At 35.2% G+C, this 23,183-nt stretch overlaps 3 protein-coding genes across 10 annotated transcripts; 1 reads left to right on the top strand and 2 right to left on the bottom strand.

The window, feature by feature from the left end:
• Nucleotides 1-1,931: 1,931 nt before the first annotated feature.
• Nucleotides 1,932-16,385, bottom strand: LOC105286084 (T-cell acute lymphocytic leukemia protein 1 homolog). Of its 5 annotated transcripts, none has more exons than XM_026968353.1 (7): nucleotides 15,608-16,385; nucleotides 9,801-9,865; nucleotides 8,014-9,672; nucleotides 7,622-7,826; nucleotides 3,424-7,359; nucleotides 2,720-3,193; nucleotides 1,932-2,582 (listed from the first exon to the last, which is right to left on the bottom strand). In XM_026968353.1, the coding sequence occupies exons 3-5, from the start codon at nucleotides 8,313-8,315 to the stop codon at nucleotides 7,081-7,083; spliced, it is 786 nt and encodes a 261-aa protein (XP_026824154.1). In that variant the 5' UTR covers nucleotides 8,316-9,672; nucleotides 9,801-9,865; nucleotides 15,608-16,385; the 3' UTR covers nucleotides 1,932-2,582; nucleotides 2,720-3,193; nucleotides 3,424-7,080. The 5 variants fall into 5 exon arrangements, with proteins under 5 accessions (XP_026824154.1, XP_026824155.1, XP_026824156.1 ...); XM_026968354.1 differs by having other exon boundaries at nucleotides 2,720-3,580; nucleotides 4,234-7,359; XM_026968355.1 differs by having other exon boundaries at nucleotides 2,720-7,359; nucleotides 8,014-9,192; nucleotides 9,523-9,672.
• On the top strand, nucleotides 10,882-19,975 carry LOC105286081. Its single transcript, XM_026968461.1, has 18 exons — nucleotides 10,882-12,721; nucleotides 13,027-13,146; nucleotides 13,305-13,422; nucleotides 13,511-13,766; nucleotides 13,863-13,988; nucleotides 14,322-14,412; nucleotides 14,768-14,904; nucleotides 15,014-15,281; nucleotides 16,296-16,574; nucleotides 17,034-17,159; nucleotides 17,244-17,364; nucleotides 17,644-17,905; nucleotides 18,381-18,503; nucleotides 18,729-18,819; nucleotides 19,033-19,169; nucleotides 19,341-19,473; nucleotides 19,557-19,678; nucleotides 19,883-19,975. Exons 1-17 carry the CDS (start codon nucleotides 12,578-12,580, stop codon nucleotides 19,605-19,607), a joined length of 2,583 nt encoding a protein of 860 aa, XP_026824262.1. The 5' UTR covers nucleotides 10,882-12,577; the 3' UTR covers nucleotides 19,608-19,678; nucleotides 19,883-19,975.
• On the bottom strand, nucleotides 19,730-23,157 carry LOC105286085 (odorant receptor 9a-like). 4 transcript variants are annotated; one of them, XM_026968344.1, is made up of 9 exons: nucleotides 22,541-23,157; nucleotides 21,890-22,009; nucleotides 21,662-21,785; nucleotides 21,033-21,312; nucleotides 20,829-20,945; nucleotides 20,653-20,743; nucleotides 20,460-20,596; nucleotides 20,164-20,296; nucleotides 19,730-20,082 (listed from the first exon to the last, which is right to left on the bottom strand). In XM_026968344.1, exons 1-9 carry the CDS (start codon nucleotides 22,694-22,696, stop codon nucleotides 20,032-20,034), a joined length of 1,209 nt encoding a protein of 402 aa, XP_026824145.1. In that variant the 5' UTR covers nucleotides 22,697-23,157; the 3' UTR covers nucleotides 19,730-20,031. The 4 variants fall into 4 exon arrangements, with proteins under 4 accessions (XP_026824145.1, XP_026824146.1, XP_019889439.2 ...); XM_026968345.1 differs by having other exon boundaries at nucleotides 20,674-20,743; XM_020033880.2 differs by having other exon boundaries at nucleotides 21,662-21,779.
• Between the last annotated feature and the right edge of the window lie 26 nt (nucleotides 23,158-23,183).

The raw sequence follows: 23,183 nt of genomic DNA, 5'->3' as shown, positions 1-23,183 counted from the left end.
TATGGTAAAGTCCGTACCCGTGGCTCGTCGTAGCGATTAGAACCGCTAGACAGCCCTTCGACAGCATTATCGTACCTGCCGTACAGACCGGAGATAGAACGGAGTAATCGATTTGACGATTCTTCAACGATCGCCTATGTACGTGTCTCCTCAAGACAGAAATTAATGATTACATCTATAAAGAATCTCTTTCCTGTCGTTTGCAGAGAGTAGCGAGAGCAGCGAACACAAAAAGTACATCTGAAATAATCGGAGCACGATTTAGAGTCGATTATAACGATAAGCCCCCTTGGTGCGTTAACCCACTGATTATTTTATCCCGTGCAACTGACGTCCAGCCGGCAAGGTCTACCTAATTTAACATACAGAGCGAAGTTGGTCGGGAGGAGGGTGGGAAGGGTGGCGGGCGCTGAATGGCTTGCGAATTGAGTTTTAGTAATATGTGGTTTCTCTTTAACCCCCTTCTCGCGTCTTTTACTCTTCTCACTTGCACACCGCGCCCCATTATATTATTCCTATAATTTCTGACGGATCTGCGTGACGCGGCTCATCTGTGGCGCGAACTTCTCTTTCTTTTCGCCCCATTTCGTACGTCGTTGTTTTTCTATCGTCTTTCCTTTCTATCGTTGCGCGACGCCCGTGAAAGCTATTATAGAGTCGCATTGACTTGGCATGCATTATAGAGAAACGCATTGCGCGACAAATAACGTCGACCTCTTAATATAATACACTTTAATATAATACACTACAATTCCGATGCGCCGCAAACGATTTTTGGGTAAACGTGAATTTACGAGAGAATGAGTTAATGCCGAAAATAGATATCTTTTTTCACACATTATGGACCGCGAGCTTTGAGAATGGAATAAATAAGATGCATGCGCACATCTTTTTTACATTAAGAAATCTGCGAATATACGTTATTAGTTGAAAGAAATTTTAGAATAACGGGAAATCTGTTAAAAATCAAATGAATATAAAAACGAAAAATAAATTAATAAATAATAAATCTTTTATTGATACTTAGACTTAATTCGTAATCTATGAGGTTTTAAATTTTGCTGCACAGTTTTTAACAGCAAAGCAAAAGTGAAGAATGCATTCGGAACAATCAAGCCGAAATTGTTCGGTGATCGAAAACCGGCTATCTCGTGCGTGGTGCAGTTTCTGGCTGAGCAACGAATTTCTTTGAATGCACGTCCTCCGGGGACATCTTTACCGAGAACTCAGATTATTATATTATAACGATCGGCAGCGTGGCGGTTGATGATTTATCGGACTGCTCTCGTCGAAGGAAGATTCGCTTTTTACTTTCCTTTTTAGTTCTTCGCTGAGCATTGTGGCTACGCGTGGTATCCATTAAATATATCGCGTTAATTGTACGCGTATATAGTTTTTGTTATATAATTTTTTAATTATACCTCTATTTATATTTATTGTTATATATTTAGTTACATATTTAGTATATATTATAGTAACTCTATATATAAATTATTATATATAATATACACGTTATCGTGTCGATTTGTATGCACTAATAAAAAAACGCTCGATCACTTTTCCACAAGTTTTCCCGAAGGCTAATTTAATAACTATCGAGCAAGACTAATCAGTCGGCGTATCAAAGCACTCGTTTATTTTTCGGCACGCTTCTCCTTAATGAAAAGCATGAAGTTGAATGACTAAGCGGATTGATGCGAGAACTGCTCATTAACGCATCAGCTCATACGTGTTACTATATTTCTCATATTTTTTTTAGTGGACTATTTATAATCTAATATATGTCGACATAATGAATGTCGAGATACATCACAAAGATTGCAAAAAGTAATACTATTTTTTCACTATTAAAACGAAGACAGAATTTAAATGACAAGCTTGAGCTTGTCTTATAAGACATGTGTTTTATTAAAAAAATTTATAAGTATTTCTACATTATATATAAGTTATATTTCTAAATTAGTTATAATAGAATTCTTCTTTATATTCAAGTAGATCAAAAATAGATCAAATAATATCTAACGTTATAATAATCAATTTTAATAAAAAATAGTAAACCTTTTACAGCTTAATCGATTAAATTGAATATTGACATCAGCGACATTATGAAATGCATTAATATTTTTCAGCTTCTTGAGAAATATTTTAGATTTTCCGGGTGGCGCCAAGGAAATTCACTGATGTATTTTGAAAGCGCGATCCGGCGAACAAGTTAAACTGATTCTGGTAATCGAATCCGCGCGTTCACATCCTCTTATTAGTTAACGATAGCCGAAAGGATTAACGAGTTCCCGAATGGGTTGAGTGTCGAGGACGATGGAAAAATCCGCTCGACACGGAGTCAGATGGCTATAATCGTCATCTCGTCCGGGGTGCCGACTTTGACACCATAAGGGCAGCGAAAGGTGTCCCGAAACTTTCAATACCTTGATCGCTTCCTCGCTGTACCTGCAGCCTGGAACGAATTACATCTCCCACGGGACGCCACGGGAGAAAGGTTGCGATCTAAATTTGATTTCGGTCATCGCAATCTTGACATTTTCACTGCAGAGCCACCATCTTTAGAATAATTATTTATAGCTCTGAAAAAAGAGTTTTATTCTGATTATATACTTTTAATTATTAAGTGAATTATTGTGAATAAGTGAATATTAAGTGAATCAAATTAAATATTTTCTATATTATATTTTATATATATTTTCGATTTTGTAATACATACATTTAAGTAATTTTGCAATCCTATTGTTCAATCTTCTTATGAATCAAACGTAACATGTAACCATAAAATAGCCATGTAATTTGCTCATCCATGTAATTTCTCTCTTTTCTTCTTTAGTGATGGAGTTTATATCGATGGAGAGAATCGCGAAGAAAATGAAAAGGATAATCGAATCTCGAAGCAATTTGTTTTCTCGTTGGAAAGGGCGCGGAGCGATGCATTCGGCGCAAATTGTGCCTGAAATCGATTTTCAGCGATCCTTTCTAAGCTTGACCACTTCTAGTCACGCCCTGCAGCTGAGTGACCACTCGGTCAAAATCTGTCTCAGTTTCCCGCTGTCTCTTCGTTTTCCTCGAGAATGCGTTTGCGCCTTTCCCCGCCCTCCTTCTAACGGGATATTATTAGCTATCCTTTTCTTTTTGCATGGTCCGTTAAAAGTTACAATGCAACGTTATATCGTAATAATTAAATTCCCTTTAAAAAGATCATTATTTTCTTGTCACAACAAGATGTCAATTAGAGATTTTTAAATATTTATGCATCAACTTAATGATAATAATGGTTTTATTATAATAAAATAATAAAATGCCGCTCGTCACACATATAAAAAGACATTATATCGTCACGATATATATTTCTGTTTTTAATTATATGTAATGTATCGCAAAGACACGCGCGCGAAAATCTCGTTTAAAGTAATTTACCGTTCAGAACAGACATATCGCAGAAGATCAGGGATCCATGCTTGCAAGAGCCCGCGCCGAACGTTGGTCCGTCCGTTCAGGTAATTAATGATCGCTAATTACCGGACATCTGGTGCTGGAAGGGATCCTTATTTACGACAGGAACGTGGACGTCCATCTACAGAAAGAAACGAAAAAGGAAATCATACGAAATCGCTAACGAGCTCTATTGTGGGGCACGTGCCGCTGTCCGCCTACGTATCTCGAAATGACAGATTTTTTTCTCCTCTTCGATCTCGCCAATCTAGGAAAGGGCTCGATCAAATCCAGTTACCTTCGCTACTTCTTTCCAGGAATTGGCTCAAATTTCGATGCTCAGCTCAATTTTTTGTATTAAACAGAGCAGAAGTAATAAAAACTTAGAAATGCATATTGGAATCCTTATTGAAATCTACATTAAAAGTGATAGAAGCTGTAATGTTCTGTAATTTTTATGTTGAATTCTGTGAATTTTATTAAAATTATTGTTGCACGGAATAATTTATCATTATAATATAAATTATTATACTATAAATTATAAATATTTCTTCTAACTTTGTTCTCTTCTGAGTTACGTTTTTTTTTCAAAGATCTAAAAACACATTTCCACTTTCTTCAATATGGAGAATTAAATATTCGATCGATGATGTTACACCAACACTTTCCTTCTTTGATATTTTTTTACAGAGTCTTCTACGTGCTCATCGATTTTCTTTTCGACCAGCAAGAAGAACCATATATTGTCATGGTGGACAACCAGGAGTTCCGGTTTGAGAACTCACATATAAATACCTTGACAACAATTCGACGTACGTTAATTGATCATTTCATCGGATCAATCAAGAAGCATCCAATACATGGGCGCCTTTTAAGGATGCCGCGTCATATTCTCACGCGTCTGCACTTGACATCTCACTGTGTTGTTTCGCGACCACGTCCTCCTCTTGTACTCTGTCTTCGACAGCTCTTATCGCCTTCTTAGGGCCGTCGTTGAGATCGCCATAAGGAATGTTGTCCGTTTGCTCCCGATGCTGTTTGACAGACACGAATAACATTCCGTTTCACTAATATCCGACATATAATACGTGTATAGTTCTTACAAGAGCAATATTAATATTCTTTATTTTAGTATTACAATATTTATTTATTAAGACACACGCACGCCTGCGTTCTTTCCTTTTTGTCGTCTTAACATAACGATAAATATTATTAAAATAGAACATATATATAGCTATTCTAAATAAATAATATATAATTCGTTACTCACATATCACATAAAAATGCAAATAATAATATATTCGTTATATAATATTTAACGTGCGGACAATGCGTTCCTGGCTATATCAGCAACAGCTGCCGGTTGTGTCATGTGCGTAACGTTACATTAATTCGCGCTCGTCCGGTTATTTCGGAAGCAAAAGGAAACGCTACCGAATGAACAAATGAACAAATGTGACGCGAGTAATTAGAGTAATTAGAGAAACTGCGGTGTCTACGCGACATAAGGAATTCTCACGGAAAGACATTTTGCAATGAATGCGCAAATGCATATCTTGCACAATGGAGTCCCCCGAAAGAGAAAGCGATCGCCATCGAGGAGGATATGCGTGATGACAAAACCGAATATAATGCAGGCGCCATCGGAAGGAAAGTGCGTGCGAGTGGTTCGTATCCGGAAGGGGCGCAAAGAAGGGGCACTTCCACTCGGGGAAACGGAAAGGCGGTCGCAACAAGTGCGTGTGCCGGTCACGCGCCCGCCCGCAGAACCGGAAAATCGACGTTTATGCACGAGATGACCGGAAGAGTTGCGGTATGATCGTCGTGCATCGCTACGCGGCGATTCACTTTGCTTAATCATATTCAATCGGCAAAATTGTGCGCTGCAGCTTAAAATAAACTATTAAACAAAGTCAAGTCATCTGTTGCTGTTTCTATTTTTTGAACGTTAAATGAAGAACGATATTATAAAATCGTATCAATCATATGATATCATACACGTAATATCAGGTAGAAAAAAGATGGTAGATAGACGTATGTTTTCAGAAAAACTCGAAAATACAAAACGATTATTGTATTTTCATGTGATTTCTTTTATTCACACCTTTCTTTATTTACAACAGTGTACAAAATCATATTATCTGGTAAAATTATTCTAACAATTATTCGCACTTACATTTATTAAAAATTAATTGTCTCGATGACATATCTGCTTATCGAATGTACAATGATTCTTATTTATTTATAAAAATCTTTGGTCAAGCATATCAAGTTCCCGAACGCAATTTCCTGGTCATTAATTTTAATAACCCCGTCTTGCTTTAGATCTTTGGCGATTATAGTACAAATAAGTGGAGTATACATTTTTTTACATTATCATCAATTTAGAATAATTATCTTTAACTTAATTATAGCTATTAAAATATTTAAGTAAAAGACGAAAGTTTACATGAATAAGAAATAAGCTAATGCATATGTAATTGTAATCATGACTAGATACGACAATAATTACAATTTTACAATGAACGATTTATTAATTCTATAATTCGTCAAAATAGTATGCAGCTTAAATTTAGATCTTCTATTACAAAAAACTTTTCACACGAAAAATTTAATGATATAATTATACATCACATTGAATGATATGATATAGTTACGGTATTGTAATACAATGTTCAATTTTCTTTGATGTTTAACATAAATAATCAATAAAATATTACAATTGTCATATTTTTACTGAAATTACAGAACTTCTCTCGATGTGTTGTAACATAATATATTAATTATACTTAACAAATAAGTCCAACGTATCTTTATAAAACTGCCTGTGAGCTCTTGTTGCTACTCTGCGCTTAGTCTTTGGATCTTTAGCTGTTTCTTTTTCTTAAACTAGGATACATAAAGCAGATACGTATTTGCTTTTCGAATTATAATGCAGATTTTTATATGTAAAAAAAGAATGTTAATGTTGTCTTTTGTCGTTACCTAATGTACTTTTTGATGTCTTCATTTAATATAAAAATATATTAGAGATAATTTATTAAAATTAAATTAAAAGAAATATATATGACAAAGTCTGCAAAATGTATTTTTATAATTTGATATTATTAAGTTAAAATAATTAAATAAATCACTTTAATTACCCTTTGCGTAATGACTATAAAAATTATACATTAGCAAATATATTGATGTCTTGTGAAAATGCAGCAATTAATCTTTATTAAATATATAACACGCAACTAATTATTCATCGAATTATAGTAATAGTAGTGCTCTTTGTGCTGGTTGTGCAGTCAGTCTTATTATACCATTTGCTACAAATAGCTTATTACATCTTTGGATGTTCATTGAAATATGATGTGTGCGTTTCGTTACTAGTTTCTTGAAGTAACAACGGTCTAACCGACTTATTTAAAAGTTTGAGGAATTTTAAAAAATCTTAAGAAATTCAGGATATTATTTTAAAATTATATTTAAAGCAGATTAGACCGCTGTTGTATCAAGGGACTTATCAAAGAAGAAGACAGGCACTCAAACTTGTATCTCTCTTTCTCTCTCATCTTCACGATTCGTAAAATTAACACATTTAAGCAGTAGAATGTGCGTATACAATACTTGTTAGTTTGGATCACATCTCCCCGTCTATCTCTTGCTATCATGCCTCTGCAGAAGATCGCACAATGCAGCTATGTAGCTCTGTGCCATCTGCAGGGTCTCGAACTTGCTGAGCTTGTGATCGGTCCCGAGGCTCGGTACGACCTCGCGCAATTTGTCGAAGGCATCGTTCAGACCGTTCATGCGACGTCTTTCGCGCGCGTTTGCAGCAAGACGCCGGCGTTTCAGCACCGTGGGTGACGGTGGAACATCGCGTGACCTCCGTCTGCCCTTCCGCGGGCTCACAGGCGGCGTCGTCGGCATCTTCTGCAAGAAATTCGTGACACGGTCAGACACGAATCGAATTCAAATTACATTTTCAATTGTTTTTAACTCTTAACAAGAAACTGTCGACGATTATTGATAAATATTAACAATGACAAATGTTGTCTGTAAAAAAATTGATTAGATATTACACAATATGAAAAAATATAATTATCAATTCCATTTTTAATACTTCTATACGTTAAATGTTCCCATAATTTATGTATAATTTAAATTAACTTTTATTTTTTCTAGATATAATTACCTGACTCGAGATGATGGGCTCCCAACAATTGACGCGAGGTTCGACGATCGTGAGGATCGGTTTGCTGTTCTCCAGGGATTGGTACCTCGGTTCCTGCGGAGGAGTCTCGTAGCAATATGTAGGCGGTTGATAATCCATGGAACTCTCCTCGTACAACATCGAGCGCGGTGACGTCGTCTGGTCCATTGAGTGCGGCGGTTCATACCTGTAAATCGTGATCTAAATATTGTGTATCCAGGTAAAGGAGTGCACGAATTCTCGCTTCTTTTAGAGTAACACGAATATATATTTTCTGATTAAGTACACTTTATAATCCGTACAGGACAGAGGCTCAGAACGAATGCGCAAAAACTGATACAGGTATGTGAGATGAATGAACTAAAAGTGATTACCTTTGTGGAGTGACAGGCGTCAAAACGCCGTAGGGTACTCGATCATATCCCTCTGGAGTCTTCGCGTATTCCGATACCGATTCCTTGGTGTAATCCAACGTTTCGATCTCTCTTCGTGGCGTTAGCTCGCTTTCGTGCGTGCAAGTGTCCCGATACACGATTCTAGCGGAATCATAATTCGGGGAGTTGTACGGCGATGGATACAGCGGGTCGTAGCTCCTCGCTGAATTTGGATACGCCGGTGTCAGCATCTCGGACTGTGTACTCTGATAGTTGCAGTGATGATTTGACAGTAGGGCCATGATCGGTCAACCGAAATTACTTCAGCAAGCAAGTGGATGTACAGTCGATGCTTGATCGATCAGAGGCTCATGGAACAGTTCTGTGTTGCAAAATGCGATTTGCAAAATGCAAATTTCATGCGATTTGTCACTTCTAAGCGAATGATTTTATGACATTCTGCTTCTTCTTCACCATAGGAGGTTCTCTGCGTCACATTGAAACACGATAATCCCATTCAGCCAATTAATGGCTCTTGGACAACGTGAGCGTACTAGTTTCACGGGACTAAGTCTCTATTACACACTAAATAAATGTTCGGCGTCTCAACAACTCTTACAGTCGCGACATGATCACCATTTTTCTGCTGTCCATTAAATCTGCGACCGTGTACTTCCGACGAAGTACTCCCCATGTAATATCAAGAGGGAGACTCCTCGAAAAACTTTGGATCTATCATCCAATACATCACCCACGTGATCCGACCGATTATTTTTCGCGCTGGACTTTTCATCGACAATCTCTGATCACCACGTTCATTATATCGCGTCTTCCGCACCGTGGAAGAAACAACATTGAGATTGGACTGTCAGGCACTGCCAAGTCAGGACTAGCAAAAGGATACCACGGTGGACACCGCAGTCCCGATCCTCGCGGTGTAAAGGTCCGAGTTTGAGTGCGCCCGGCGCGTGCCGGAGGGTCCGTCAGCAGATCAACATATGGTTCCCACCTTGTTTTCTACCTATCCCTATGGCCAATACGTACACCTGGCAGCAGCTCATTCGGGTTCCTTCTGTAGCTACCCCTCTTCTCCTCAGGTTCTTCGACGTCCGCTCCGCAGGCACGCCCGCGCTGCGAGCCGGTCCTTCCTCCGCGGCTCGCGAGGAAGCGGCCGACGACCTAAAAAAGAGAGGAAAGACACCCATGACATTCTCCTGTGAGGAGATTGAACTTCCCTATCATGATTAAAGAGCAAAAGTAGCAAAGTTTCGATCAAGAAAAGTTTTAAAGGAAAAAGACGAGGAAGAAAAATTTTAGAAGATAGCTTCATAGCTATTGAACGTGAAATATTTGAATGGTTTAGTCAATTCGAGCTTCTTGATTTGTTTTGGATTCGCATAACTCTATTTTATATCATAATTAATAAACTTGTAAATGAAAGCTTGCCGAATTTCATTCGTACTGTATACGTTCTTTTAAGTGTTGTTTTGAGCTTGCTGATAAGCTTACAAGGATGATACGTCCATTACAATATTCTTGAGTTTAGTATGACGCTGTTCGAACGACGAAGTGGTGGTGACGTACGGAAATTAATTTTCAATTTCCGATTTTCCGCCTTTATTCGTTCTCCACTGTCAGCGTTTGGAGCATCGCGGTGGCCTACGGCGGAACAACAGATGCTTTTACAATAGCGAGAAGCCACGCCAGCCACGTATAATAACTATATGTGCCATATTATACCACCATATTCGTGTGTAGGTTGCATCAAAAGAACAACGAAGACGTACCACGTCAGGAAGAGGAAACCGGGCAATTACAATCCTCGCAAACGTGGTTTTCCGTTGTCCCTAATCTGAAAATAAAATATCAAGTGTGCAAAAGTAACAAAAAATTCAGTTGTTTTTACATTCCGAAAATTGTCAAGATAATCTAAATAATCAAAATATAGAAAATAGATACAAGTATAAAACATTCTGGTTTTGCTAACTATTCGTGTATAACAAAATAATATCACTCTTAGCATTGTACGATTATATTCAGTTAGTGCAAAGATCATTGTACGATTATATTCAGTTAGTGCAAAGATAATTGCAGCTTTTGTCAGTACGTTGATGGTTGAAAATTATTTTTACATCAAGCTAATAATTAAAATGTCTCATCGCAGCTTTGTCCTTATCTTAGACTTCTAAGTAGATTACTCTCCTCATTGTTCCCATCCCAGCGCAGCGATACAACGCAATATATTTGCAGAATTTTTTTCATGGATGTTTCTAAGCATTACACGCGATATTGATTAAACCTGGACACCCTGTAGAGGAATCGTATGAGTCGAGACGATGCAAATGCCGACAGAAGCGGGAAGGGAGAAAAGGTAGCAGGATACAACGGTCGCGTGCTACTACCACTGCGGGCCATTCGCCTTGAGACAATTAGCGATATTTATCTCCTACGGGGACCTACCCCTCGAATGAAACGGGACGGAACGGAACGGAACGGGCCCAGACTTGGCGCGCGTGGCATTCGTCTACGAGCGCATAACGAGAGGAGCCGCAAGGTGTCGACTAGCTGAGGGCGGGAGATCTCGGGATAAAGATGCGTGCGGCGCCGGAAGGAAGCCCTCGAGAGATTCTATCCGAACCGAAAATCCGTATGTAATATTTTACCGTAAGATTGAAACGTGTTGACGTTAGCATCGCAGAGACCCGGGCTGAACACGGTAATCGAAAGGTCAAAATTTGTCAGTGCGAAAAATATAAACATTATTGCTATTTTTTATCATCTTGGTCTCCTTTTCTCTTGAATAATAATAAGAAAGCGAATTTAAAATCATTACAGAAAAATATAAGTTATCAAAACATTTTAATGGAAAAGAGAAATAGTAGACAAAATGATGAAAATAAAGAATTAAAGATACTGAACGTTTTCTAGTGAAAATTATGCACAGCTGTCTTTTTTTGTTATAATATAAATGAAATAAGAACGAAATAGCACTGGATGAAAATTAAGTCCGACCTTTCCTCTCGAGCAGCGATGCGGCTGATAAAGGAATTTTTAATAATCTTCTACTTAGAATCGCAATACTGTTCGAGGGGAAAGGTGTAAGGTGTTGATGATTAAAGGCGGGAGATTTGGTGATAAGTAAGCCAAGGGGAAGAGTACTCGAGTGCACTCGTGAGGAAAGGCACCTTGCGACCGGTGAACATAAGTCCTTTGATAGTTTAATTGACGCTACTGTTAGCCATTTAAACTCGTCAAACGTACAATTTATGCGACTTGCCATTTTTCTTATTTCAATATTAATTTTAATACCAAAGAATGATTTTGCGTTTCTCCTACTTCATATTTGCGTTACACGTATTGATAAGAAAGGTGAAGTTTAATGAAGTTTAATAACATGTATAATTCTTTTATTTATTAAAATAGAAGAAGCATTATTTTAGCATTAAAATAGAAATTTAGTATATTAATAGTATAATACATACATCTATTATAGTTTGCTTGATTTTTCACATACTACTTTCACATTACTACTTTCAACGTTTAAGATATTAAACTATTTAATTATAGAATTTTGTTAACAAATATATCTTGTACAAATATCTTGTATATATGTATATATAAAAGATACATCTTTCTGATTTTTGGTAAACTTAATCATAGACACGATTGATACCGACGTTATACAATCGTTAACTTTTCGTCAACTTGTATTTAATTTCGCATCCAATTAGAGACTGCATCGAGGGATGGAGTGTGTGACGAGCGTATGATAGATCGATCGCCCGTCGCTGTTTTCGATTTCGACATTTCACCGCCCTCGAAAACGAATCGCTTCCGAGAACCATATGGCATCCCATCAAATTTTCCACTTTATACATTAAACATCTAAAATATTTAAAATTATTCTGCATATATAATTTGCATCATTTTCTATCATTGAAATATCTCATATGCATTACTTTGTTTCCTTACATTTCAGAGATATAATAATATAATTTGTTTTTTAAGGATTTTGAATTGAAGAATAAGCATTTGAAGTTTAAAAGTACATGAAAAATGATAATACATGCCATATTAAATAATTTTACATGTTGTGATGTAGTCTTTACATACAGTGATATTGATCAAGAGCCTTTAGAAGTCTTCTTTCGAATAAAAATTGCAAAAAAACTTCCTATTTGAAAACGTGTCTCTTTGATGTTTGATAATAAAAACATTGATGTCTTTTATTCCCTTACTTTCGTATCTCACACTAATTCACAATAAAGTAGAAAACAGTTTCCATGCGCGACATAAAAGGTAAGATATCAAATAAAGAAAGATGAAAATTGATACCTTCAATCTCAAATGGTAAGAAATAAGGTGGAAAAGACGTTACGGAAGTTTGCATGTTCAATTTTGCATAGATGATAGTACTTTGCGCGACTATCATACATGCATCGACTATGACATAATTGAAATGATTACTTCAAGAGTTGACGTATACAAAGAATGGTTAATGTTGCAAGGTATTGCATGTGATTGATAGGAGTCGTGTTTCCAATGTTCCGTTAAACCACACAAAATGGACTTCTTTGACAGTCGCAACTACAGAATCAATAAAATACTGCTGTCGATAATTGGCCAATGGCCCTTTCAATCGCCCAGAACGAGCCACACTATAGTCATCATCTTCGTGCTCATAGTTTGCTCGCAACTTTTCGTCAAGGTATGACAATTAGTCACGGCTTTACCACATTAACTCTTATTTCGAAAATAATAAGTCTGTAAATCCACATTGAGTCATTTTCGTGATGAATAAATTTTGCAAAATAATAAAAGATATTATGGATATAATTATTTTTCGTATAACTATTACAATATTCAACTATTCAAGACCTATCGCACGTATTGCTAAGAATATTAATTTCAATACTTTTCGACAACTATAATACACATTTATATGTCGCTAATTCTTGTTTATTTCGAAATTTGAATAATTTTGTCTTTATCAATATAATCTCGTTATTCAAGCTATGCGGTATGTTTTCCTACATTTATGACCTGGATACCGTGATCGAATGTCTCATTCCGATACTGATTGATATATCCGGATTAACGAAAATAATGAATTCCATATTGTATGCGAATGAGGTAGGTCTGATCATATTTATAATGTACCTCGGATAAATTTTCTTTCATCATTTCATGAATGCGTGACGTAATCCATGTTCAGGAATTTCGTTCAAAGAAATGTATTAATTTACGAAGCGTCAATCAATATATTTGTTCAATGTCATATGAATTTATAGATAAGAGGACTGTTTGATCAAATACGAGACGACTTTCTGTCGTTAAGAAATTCCAGTGATATCGAGATTCTTCGAAAATACGCAGACAATGGCAGAAGACTTTCAACCATTTACGTCTGTGAGTAAACGATAGTTCGAGAGTAAGAAGCTTTCGCATTTATTTAATTAAATGTAGGTATTTGTTCCTGTATGGCGTCATACTTTAGGCTTGTTGTACATGGTAATCGTAATATTCCTGTTGCTGCCTCTTAAACCATTAATCTTTCACGGTGCTAATACCACCACTCGACCACTATTATTACACAAAGTCAAATATTATTACATCGACATAGACAAATATTATTTTCTAATTTGGATTCACGGATATTTGGCCTCCTTAATTTGCGGCACCTGGATCATCGCGGCTGACGCGACATTCATGATATTTGTGCAACATGCCTGCGGATTGTTTATTGTTACGACGTGAGTAGCAATTGTTTTGGAGAAAATATCTAATAACGAATCCTCTTTTCCTTGAATTTATTTCTTACTATTCTCGAAATTATACTATTCTCGAAGTGTGCGGATAGAACGGGTGATCCAACAGAAGGGATGTTTGACCAGGGATGCTAATTCCTCTATCACGGAAGACAAGGAGTATCAAAATATGATGCGATGTATTTGTGATCATAAGGCGGCGGTAAGGTATTATTTGCACGTTCAAATTTTTCGCGCTTTCAGCAAACTTTCTAAACCTTCCGCTCATTTTACAACTATAGCTAGAAAGTACATTTAACCCTTATCACTCCAATTGGTAGTAACGCTGTCAAACGCAAGCCAGCGTTAAACATTAAAATATGAATTGATTTCTTTTTTTTTGCTTTTGGTATTTATCCGTATAAAACTTACCGTTTTTTAAAACAAAGGTACAAAAAGACGCCAAGTACACGCGTAGCTTGGTGCCAGGTAAAAAGTTGAATTTTCTATACTACGTTTTTATGCTTTATGTTACATCTTTGTCGGTATGTTCAAATCAAGGTTTACCGATCTCCTAGAAGTCGCGTACTCCAAACACTTTCTGTTTCACGTTGGAATGGTTATGATGACCATTAGCGTTACGGGCGTTGGGGTAGGTCCATTCCTTATTTATTATTACAAGTGCGACATGCATTTTACATCATTACCGATAATTCGATATTCATATTATTTATATCATTTTATATTGTTGCAATTATCCGTAACGATTGCCAATTAATTCAATAATGACAACAAATTATGATAATTCTGTTCAGAGATTCAAAATTAATTTATATATTTATACTGAAAAAAGCTAAATAGGCAGTTTTATTAGTTAAAAAAATATCATTTGCACTACACATATACACACATATACATATATTATTCATGTATTTATTTATAGATTTAAAATATTGAAATTATGGCAAATCATATATAATTTTCTAATATAATTTAATGTCGTTTAGGCTATAGCACAATTGCAGGATAAATCTGAGCTTCTTAGACTAACAGTACTCTCATGGGCATTATTATTTCATCTATGTTGTGAATGTTTAAATGCTCAAAGAATAATTGATTACAGTGAATATGTTTATAATAATCTGTAGGTAACTTATCTGTACATAGTAAACATGAAATAATCGATGGAAAATATATAAATAAAAATTTGAAAGTTAAACAAAGTGTGAAAGAGCTTTTCTGTATAATTGCAGAATAAATTTAAACTGGTATGATACATCACTTAGAACAAAGAAACTTATTCTCTTTATGATGATGAAAATTCAAGCGCCCTGTATATTAACAGCTGGTGGTATGTTTGTTTTATCTATGGAAACTTACGCTACGGTAAGACAATTTTCTCCGAGTTTGTATTTTCATCCACAAAATAACGCTAAACAATTTATGATTACAAATTCGTGTCAACGCATAAAGTTGTTTGATTTGATAGGACAGTTTTCTATCTCTCGATTTAAAAAAAAAAGATAATATTAATTATCTCTTAAAAAAGAAAATTTAAATTAAAAAAAAGAAGAAATACTCTTTTTATTTTACACAATAAGACAATTTAACAATTTGTATCTTGACTGCGCTATCGCAGATCAATTTTACATTTAAATAGTGTGCTTAAAATTGTTTGATTTGATAATACACTTTTTTACCTCTCTATTTGAAAAGAAAATTAATATTATATTCAAAAATATATATAAAAGAAATATTCTTCTTATATACACATAATAAGACATTTAATAACACGAATTTTGACTGCGCTATTGCAGATCAATTTTACATTTAAATAATGTGCTTACACAATATTGACTCGTCTTCTTTTTCAAGCTCGTAAAAACTACTATGTCATATTTCGCATTTCTACGCTCGGCGCAGTAGTCTCTGCTCTAGGATGCTTGTGATATAACAATATCACATAATAACCGTCGACTACAAGTTTTCATCTGAAATAACAAACTATGATTATCTCTCATTGTATACGAAGGGTGCTTTATAACGTCGAAGCCATTCAATAAACGCGAGCCGTACAACCGATAATTAGCGTTGTCACATAATAGACGATATACAGTACATCCCTCAATCCTCCTTCGACTTATGTCCAACTGAGTTTTAAGTGCTTCTTTCGATCGCGTTTGTCACACATTTGTTGTATAATGCAGCTCTATCCGATACGATATACAACAGAAATATTATTATGCAAGAAACGTTCCGCGAAAATACGGAGGAAAAAGCGTAATATCGTCCTGAGACAATATTACGAGAGAAGCAAATGAATTATATTGAAATTCGCGACGAGTCCGCCGTGCACGCGAAGAAATCGTGAAATTCAAGGGAAGCGTTGCATATGCACTTTTAACTCTCCGCGGAATCGACATTTAACTCGACCCTTCGTATGTACTCGCTTGCAAAAAGGCATCGCGTACGGTGCGTCGAGAATTTATCTTTTCCTTTGAGTGTCTCTTGAATGCTACAACGTATTCGACTTGACCGTACGCGGTACAATTTTTCTCAATTACGCGCCCACCAAACGGAATATCTAATGAGGCCCGCGAGTACCATCCCGCGTGTGCGCTTTCTGCTTGGTTGCAAGCACAGTGCTATACCTGCTGCGAGATAGTCAAGATGGACAGCGTTCAGGCTCAATATATGCGTATTAATCAGTTTCTAATGTGCCTCATCGGTGAATGGCCGTATCAGGATAATTGGGAGAAAATTCTGATCCAAATCATCTTCGTGCCTGCAGTATTCTCTCAGGCGGTTTTACAGGTAAACACTCGCTTCGCAAAAATTCCTGTGTAATAATAATGACAGAAACAAATGAAAGAATTCAACACAAAATTGTGAAGTAATGAAAATTAATAAGATACGACGATGAAATAAAATATAAATAATTTCATTTTTATATTTTATAAAATTTGACGAAATGGAATATAGAATTAAAAAAGCTGATCTGAATAAAACACTACTAAAGCAGAAATAATATATATATTTTAAATTTAATAAATGCTTTTATGCATTATATTATATTGTGCACATATGCATATTTATGCACGTTATATATTTATAAAAGTCTTACTTTTAAATACTTTTGAAGAATTGTATACATGTAAAAATTGAGAAAATTTTTGCGAAACATTTATACATATTTTTATGAGATTTTTATATCTAGGTAGCATTATTAAATAATTATTTGACAAAGTCTTGCAAACCTGAAGAATTTTGTAGGGCGGCGGCATGATCACCGCGTGGTTTGCAGGTGACATTGACGCTTTTATGGAGAGTTCGTCACCTTTTGTGATTAGTTTAATGTGCATCTGCAAACATATTAATTACACGTACAATCATGGACAGGTACGTTTATTCCCGAGAACGTGAGATCGATTTATCGCTTTATCGTACAATATCGATTAAGTAGATATCAATTTGCAAGTGTAGATGAGGCAACTTACCGTTACAATGGCAGACGATTGGAACATTTATTCAAAGTTTAGCCATGAATTCGACATCCTTTGTAGGAGTTATGCGATAGGCAAAAGAGTTACGATTGCTTACGCAGGTAAAAATCACATATTTGACAACTTTTTGCAAAACTCATTTTTATTATAAATATTATTATAAATAAAATTATATTATATTATATTATATTATAAATATATTATAATTATAATTATAATAAATATAATATAATATAATTATATTATATTATAAATAAAAAAGTCTTAAATGAAATATTTTTTAAAAATAAAGTTGCGGGAAATCTCGCGTATGTTCTGTGCGAGCCTATCGATCTGAGCGATAGAGGGTCTAAACCCTTGACTTGATAAATTATTTACAGTTTCTCTGTACGGCTCGATGACTCCCTTTTTGGTTGTGCCGGTGATATTAAATACAGCCAGTTATATGGGACTGTACAACATTTCGGAGGGTAGGCCGCTGATGTTCCGCACGGAGTATTTTCTAGACTCCGAGAAGTATTATTATCCGTTGCTGGTGCATTCGTACATCGGCACCCTCGGATTCGTCACGATCGTCGTGGCGATCGACTCGATGTTGGTATTCCACATCCAGCACGAGTGTGGGATGTGCGAAATCCTAGGGTAACTCCGCAATAATGGCACTTTATATGTAAGACTGAATGGCATTTCTCATTCGTAGCGCACTCCGTATAACTTGCGCAGAGATTTATATAGTCTCTGAAAAAGAGTCGGTTTCATTTCACCCCATACTAAACGATCCATATCATCATATGTTTTTTACAGTTTATAAAAACACATTTAGTAAATATACATATATAAAGAGTATACGTTCTTGTTGTGTAAATTGTTATTGGATGGAAGCAAGAGTGGTTATGCAATAAATATCTGTCATTGTTCATAAATGTCTTATTACTACGTGCATTACCTGAATTTATCTCATTCATGCAGCATCATATTGTAGAAATGTACAGAAAATAATATACATGAGATAAAAACGGCAACGTTGAATCTTAATATTAAGAATTATTTCAATTTTAAAATCTACCAATTTTCATTCTCAAGTTATACTTAAAATACATCAACGAGCATTTTTTAGATATCGGCTAGCGCGGATTGTCGATGAAACTACTTTAGATGTAGATTTGCATCTGCCTAAAGAAGAAGATGTGTCATACAGACATATTAAAAAGTGTGTGATCATGCACAACCACATAATAGAGTTAGTATCTTTAAATTATTATTCGTTATAAGTATTAATGCATTTTTATTTAAATTGCATTACTTACTTTGTTTAGCTAAATGATATAATGAATTTTTTAGTACATATGTCAATTAACTAACATATATGTTTTTCTTAGTATTATTTACTTCAACTTATTTACTTCAACTTATACATGTTCATTTTTATTAATAAAAATTATTATTCTTTCTCGCATATATCAAGATATGCCAGACGTATCGAAATTGCGAATACGACGTCGTACTTTTTCCAATTAGGCTTTAATATGATGGGCATGACTTTTACAATATTCCAGGTTAGTGCTTGAATAAATTTTTAAAACTTGTTTTACTAAATCGCACTATTTTCGTAAGATTGTATTATTTTTTTATTACATTTTACATTGACCGCATTTTTACAGATAAAAAGTGTTTGTTTGTAATTAAAATTAAATTACATATGCAAATTAAACGCATTGAAAATTACATATACAAATCTAATTAAGAACATTAATTTTTTTTACGATTAGGCAGTGGTCAAGTTGTCTGATCCAAAAGAAGCCTTACGATTTGCATCGTTCACGATATGCTTGTTTTCTGTTCTTTTTCTCGAGAGCTGGCCAGGTCAGCAATTATCAGATTACACTGATAAAATTTTTGCGTATATGTAAGTACGTAATATTTTAATTGGTATTCACGTACTTCATAATATTTTGAATACAATTGTTGTTTTGAAAACTATTACTATCTGAGAACGCACTATCGTCAGAATGTAATTATCTGAATGAAGCAAATGACATTCTTAATGAAGAAGCTATTTGACACATCGATCTTTCAGAACGGGCGGAAGATGGTACGCATTTTCGCTGAATGTCAGAAAGGTGATCAGCATTATGCTACTCAGGAGTTACGTGCCGATTAGAATAACCGCAGGCAAGCTGTACACTTTAAACTTGGAGAATTTTTCCTCAGTAAGGCAGCTTCTTCTCGAATATATGACTTGTTGCACACACAACTACATTGCCGGAAATATTAACGTATTCTTTTTTTAAAGGTCGTACGCACGTCATTCTCTTACTTCACCGTTCTTTGCTCTATGCAATGAGCGTTGTGGAAAAAGCAAATATCAATGACAGTACACGCGTATTATATTTTTCGGCAAGTGTGCTATACATTGTAAGCTATTATTACGTATACTTTCACGATAATAAACAATGAGAAAAATAATTATTTTTATATATTTTATATTTTGTAACATCATGATAATGACGATCTACATTTTCAAATATTACTTGTATTTATTCATGTCTATATATATTTTTCTAGTAAATTTAACAATTTTATGTTTACTGTATTATATGATGAATAATCTTTTTACAGCTTCGCACTTACTCGCGCAAATTTCGGAAATCTTCTGGAAGATTTCTAGCAAAACGCGTGTGGTTAAGTGCATTAGTCGAAACTATTATATCAAAAAGCATGGACGACGAGAGATCTCCTAAATTTTATTTTTATTACGTTTAGAACTTTTACTGCATAGATCGTAGAAGCATAAAGTATGACGACGCTGCACGTACCACCTTAAATCAAATTGGGTGAAATTTGATGCCATCAACGAAATGAAAATAGTTGCCATATTATAGCATTGTTATTTTACTCACCGCGGAAAAGCTTACGTATGACATAATGATGATTTTACCCGCGGTTATAATTGACGCTCTTCTGCTTCTCATCATAATTATCACTAGAAGCTTTCTTTGGTTTGTTGGCATATCGTACCACTTCATGTTGTACCTGTAAATGCATTATAATTATGTATAAATATTTTTTGAAAGGTATTAAATTTTTAAAAATCCTTGTTGAATATAAAATCTTTTAATTTCATTGATTCTTTTATTTACTATTTCGTTATATTTGACATAATTTGTCGACTCTAGAATTATCACGTAAAGCATACGCGGATTGATGGACTTCTTCGCTGCTATCCATCATGTTCTGACCTTGCCAATTCTCGAAGAACATATTGAAGAGAAGCACATCCAAAAAAGTTATGTGCTTCAGAACATGATTGATGTCCGCCGTATTCACAATCGCCTAAACAAAAGTACGTAATAAGACCAAGGCATAATAATCAAATAATTTGCGTCTACCTGAAATCCTAAGATACTTAAAACTACTGTGTTAGTCCCCAAATGCACGAAAAGAGGTGCCCTGTGTAACGACTCCGTAGCGCTAGCAAATCTGCCATGATACGTATAAAAGCATCACTTAAAGTACTATTGTCTGTAATAATAATGAACAATGTAAGTACACAAAGTATACTAACTGTATCGCTTCTGCGTGCCTGCGAATGCTGTACACGATATTTGAGAACATTTTATCCCTCCTCGAAATCGGCGTTGAGACATCATTTCCATATTCAGATGCACTTTCTAAACGACATCTATGCGATTGAAAATCATTTAAAATAATCCACAGGTGAAAAAAGTGAACTCTTGATTTCGCTGAGGCATTAATTAATACAATTCACCTTATAGCTGCAAATAAACCGCAGCAATGCTGAACGAGCGTCAGGTAGAACACGTCGAATACGCCGTGTAAGACCGAGTAATATACGTCGCATACGAGGGAATGTATAAAAATTGGAACGTAATACGTTTCTACATCGACCATGTAATTAACATGATACGGTAATCCTCTTTGCGTGCTTTGCGTGTTGCTTGACGAGTTGTTTCCGGTGGATTCCACCGAAATAAATTTAGATAAAAATGTTATAAGCATGAAAATAGTGCAGTGGGTAAGCACCATACCTGATTCAAAAGGCGTAGAAACAATATAAAAATATAATATAAAAGTCAGATAAGAGTACAACGTGCTGAGAGGATTTTTTGTGTAGATAGAAATGTAATATATCAAATTATCCCGTAAGTAATATCGTTTCTCATGTTAATTAATTATTAACTAATTAAATTGATCTTAATAAATCAAAAGTTACAATTTAGAACAAATACATCATCCACCGTATTCTTTTTTTGCTCCAATTTGATTACCATTTATTTTTATAATATATTAATATTTTACACTGGAAATTTGTTTTAAGAAGCGACATTAAATGTAGGATGACCTAATATTTTTGTTACACTGGACAAGCAAACTCACCGAAATAAACATAGCCTACATTTCGCCCATATAACGCATACGAATGTAAAATCGTGGTCTCTTCGTCCGATTTTGGAGAATACCAATACTCTTGCATTTTCCTCAGAAGTATCTTGATCTGTAGCTTGAAATCAGTTTAAGTACGATCTTGCATCACGTTTTATCGTGATGAGTTTTAATTGACATCCATATTGATTAAATTAATAACCGCTACGTTTATTTACGCACCTTCGGTAACGTATACATCGCGCAGACCAGTTTAAACAATGCCACTATAGCGAGAACTAAGAGTGGCAAGCAGTCAACCACTTCTAAAGAGTCTGGCCAAACTTCAATCATACCCAGCACCTATATTCGGCACACGTTACATTATTCGCGTTATTAATCGTGCAATTGATCGTGGATATCTTGGATTTGTAATATAACTTTATAATACATCCTGTCATAGTCCAGTTAAATTCGCGGCATGCTTCAAAGTACGCGTGTCTGTGTAAAAAAAATAAAATAAAACCATACTCTCTGCGTCGCAATATAATGTATTAACAATAGCCTTGTCGAAAGCAGTATTTCATGTTTCTACAATTTCCCAATGCTTGAATAGTAGAGTGTCGATAGCATGCTTCGCGATGATAAAATATTAACGCGTTTACATTTAAAAAAAAATCTTTAGTACACAGATCATCATTTTTTAATATTAATAAGATCAATTTTATTTTTTACATTGGCAAAATCGATTTTATTTATCTTTATAGACATTAAATGAAAAGTAGTGGCTGTCACAAACTGTAACACTAATTTTTCACGAGATCGATAAGAAGTCGGTACGTCACATGCATGCTTGCGTGCTGCATATGTGTAATAAGTGTATTGAATGTATACCTCGAAAATCAATCCAGTTCCGAGCACAAGCAAAACTGCAAGATATATCACGCAACGTTGGCTCATCGTCTGATAGGGCCAGATACCAGCAACGCTCAACAGAGTTCGAATAATATTGTAATGTGACTGTTGAAAGAACTTATCGATATTGTCCATCGTGTCTCTTATCTACCGCCACTGGTTTGCGAGATTCATTGAATTGTCAAGGGATATAAATCCCAGACAGTCACTCATGAAAAATTCTGTTTAATACTAATGACTGTGCGTCGCACAAGACATACGCTACTTCTTTAGATTTATAATGTATCACATAGCAAACGCGAGGAGAACCATTTGCGTGATTGATCGCAAAAATACATATTTGCAGCGAGAGTATTGAAACCACTATTGAAACATGAAAGCAATAATACAAAGTCGCACAGAAACTCTTTAGATTATTATGTAGAAGAGTCTATTGAAACGATTGACTGCAAATTGCAGGAAGGAAAGTTGCGCGGAATACAGAAAAAGACATTCGTGACAGTCTTGTCCTGCACTGAGAGCCGGAAAATCGGAGGCTAAGAGCCTTCCGATAATAGTAAAAATTTACAAGCAGCGTCTTTTTCTTCATTGGTATCGTAAGATTAAGATTTTTTATACTTTT

Source organism: Ooceraea biroi, chromosome 3, assembly GCF_003672135.1.
Source record: "Ooceraea biroi isolate clonal line C1 chromosome 3, Obir_v5.4, whole genome shotgun sequence".
Taxonomy (NCBI): domain Eukaryota; kingdom Metazoa; phylum Arthropoda; class Insecta; order Hymenoptera; family Formicidae; genus Ooceraea; species Ooceraea biroi.
Note: the sequence above shows the minus strand (reverse complement) of the source record. Positions and strands in the feature narration are given on the sequence as shown.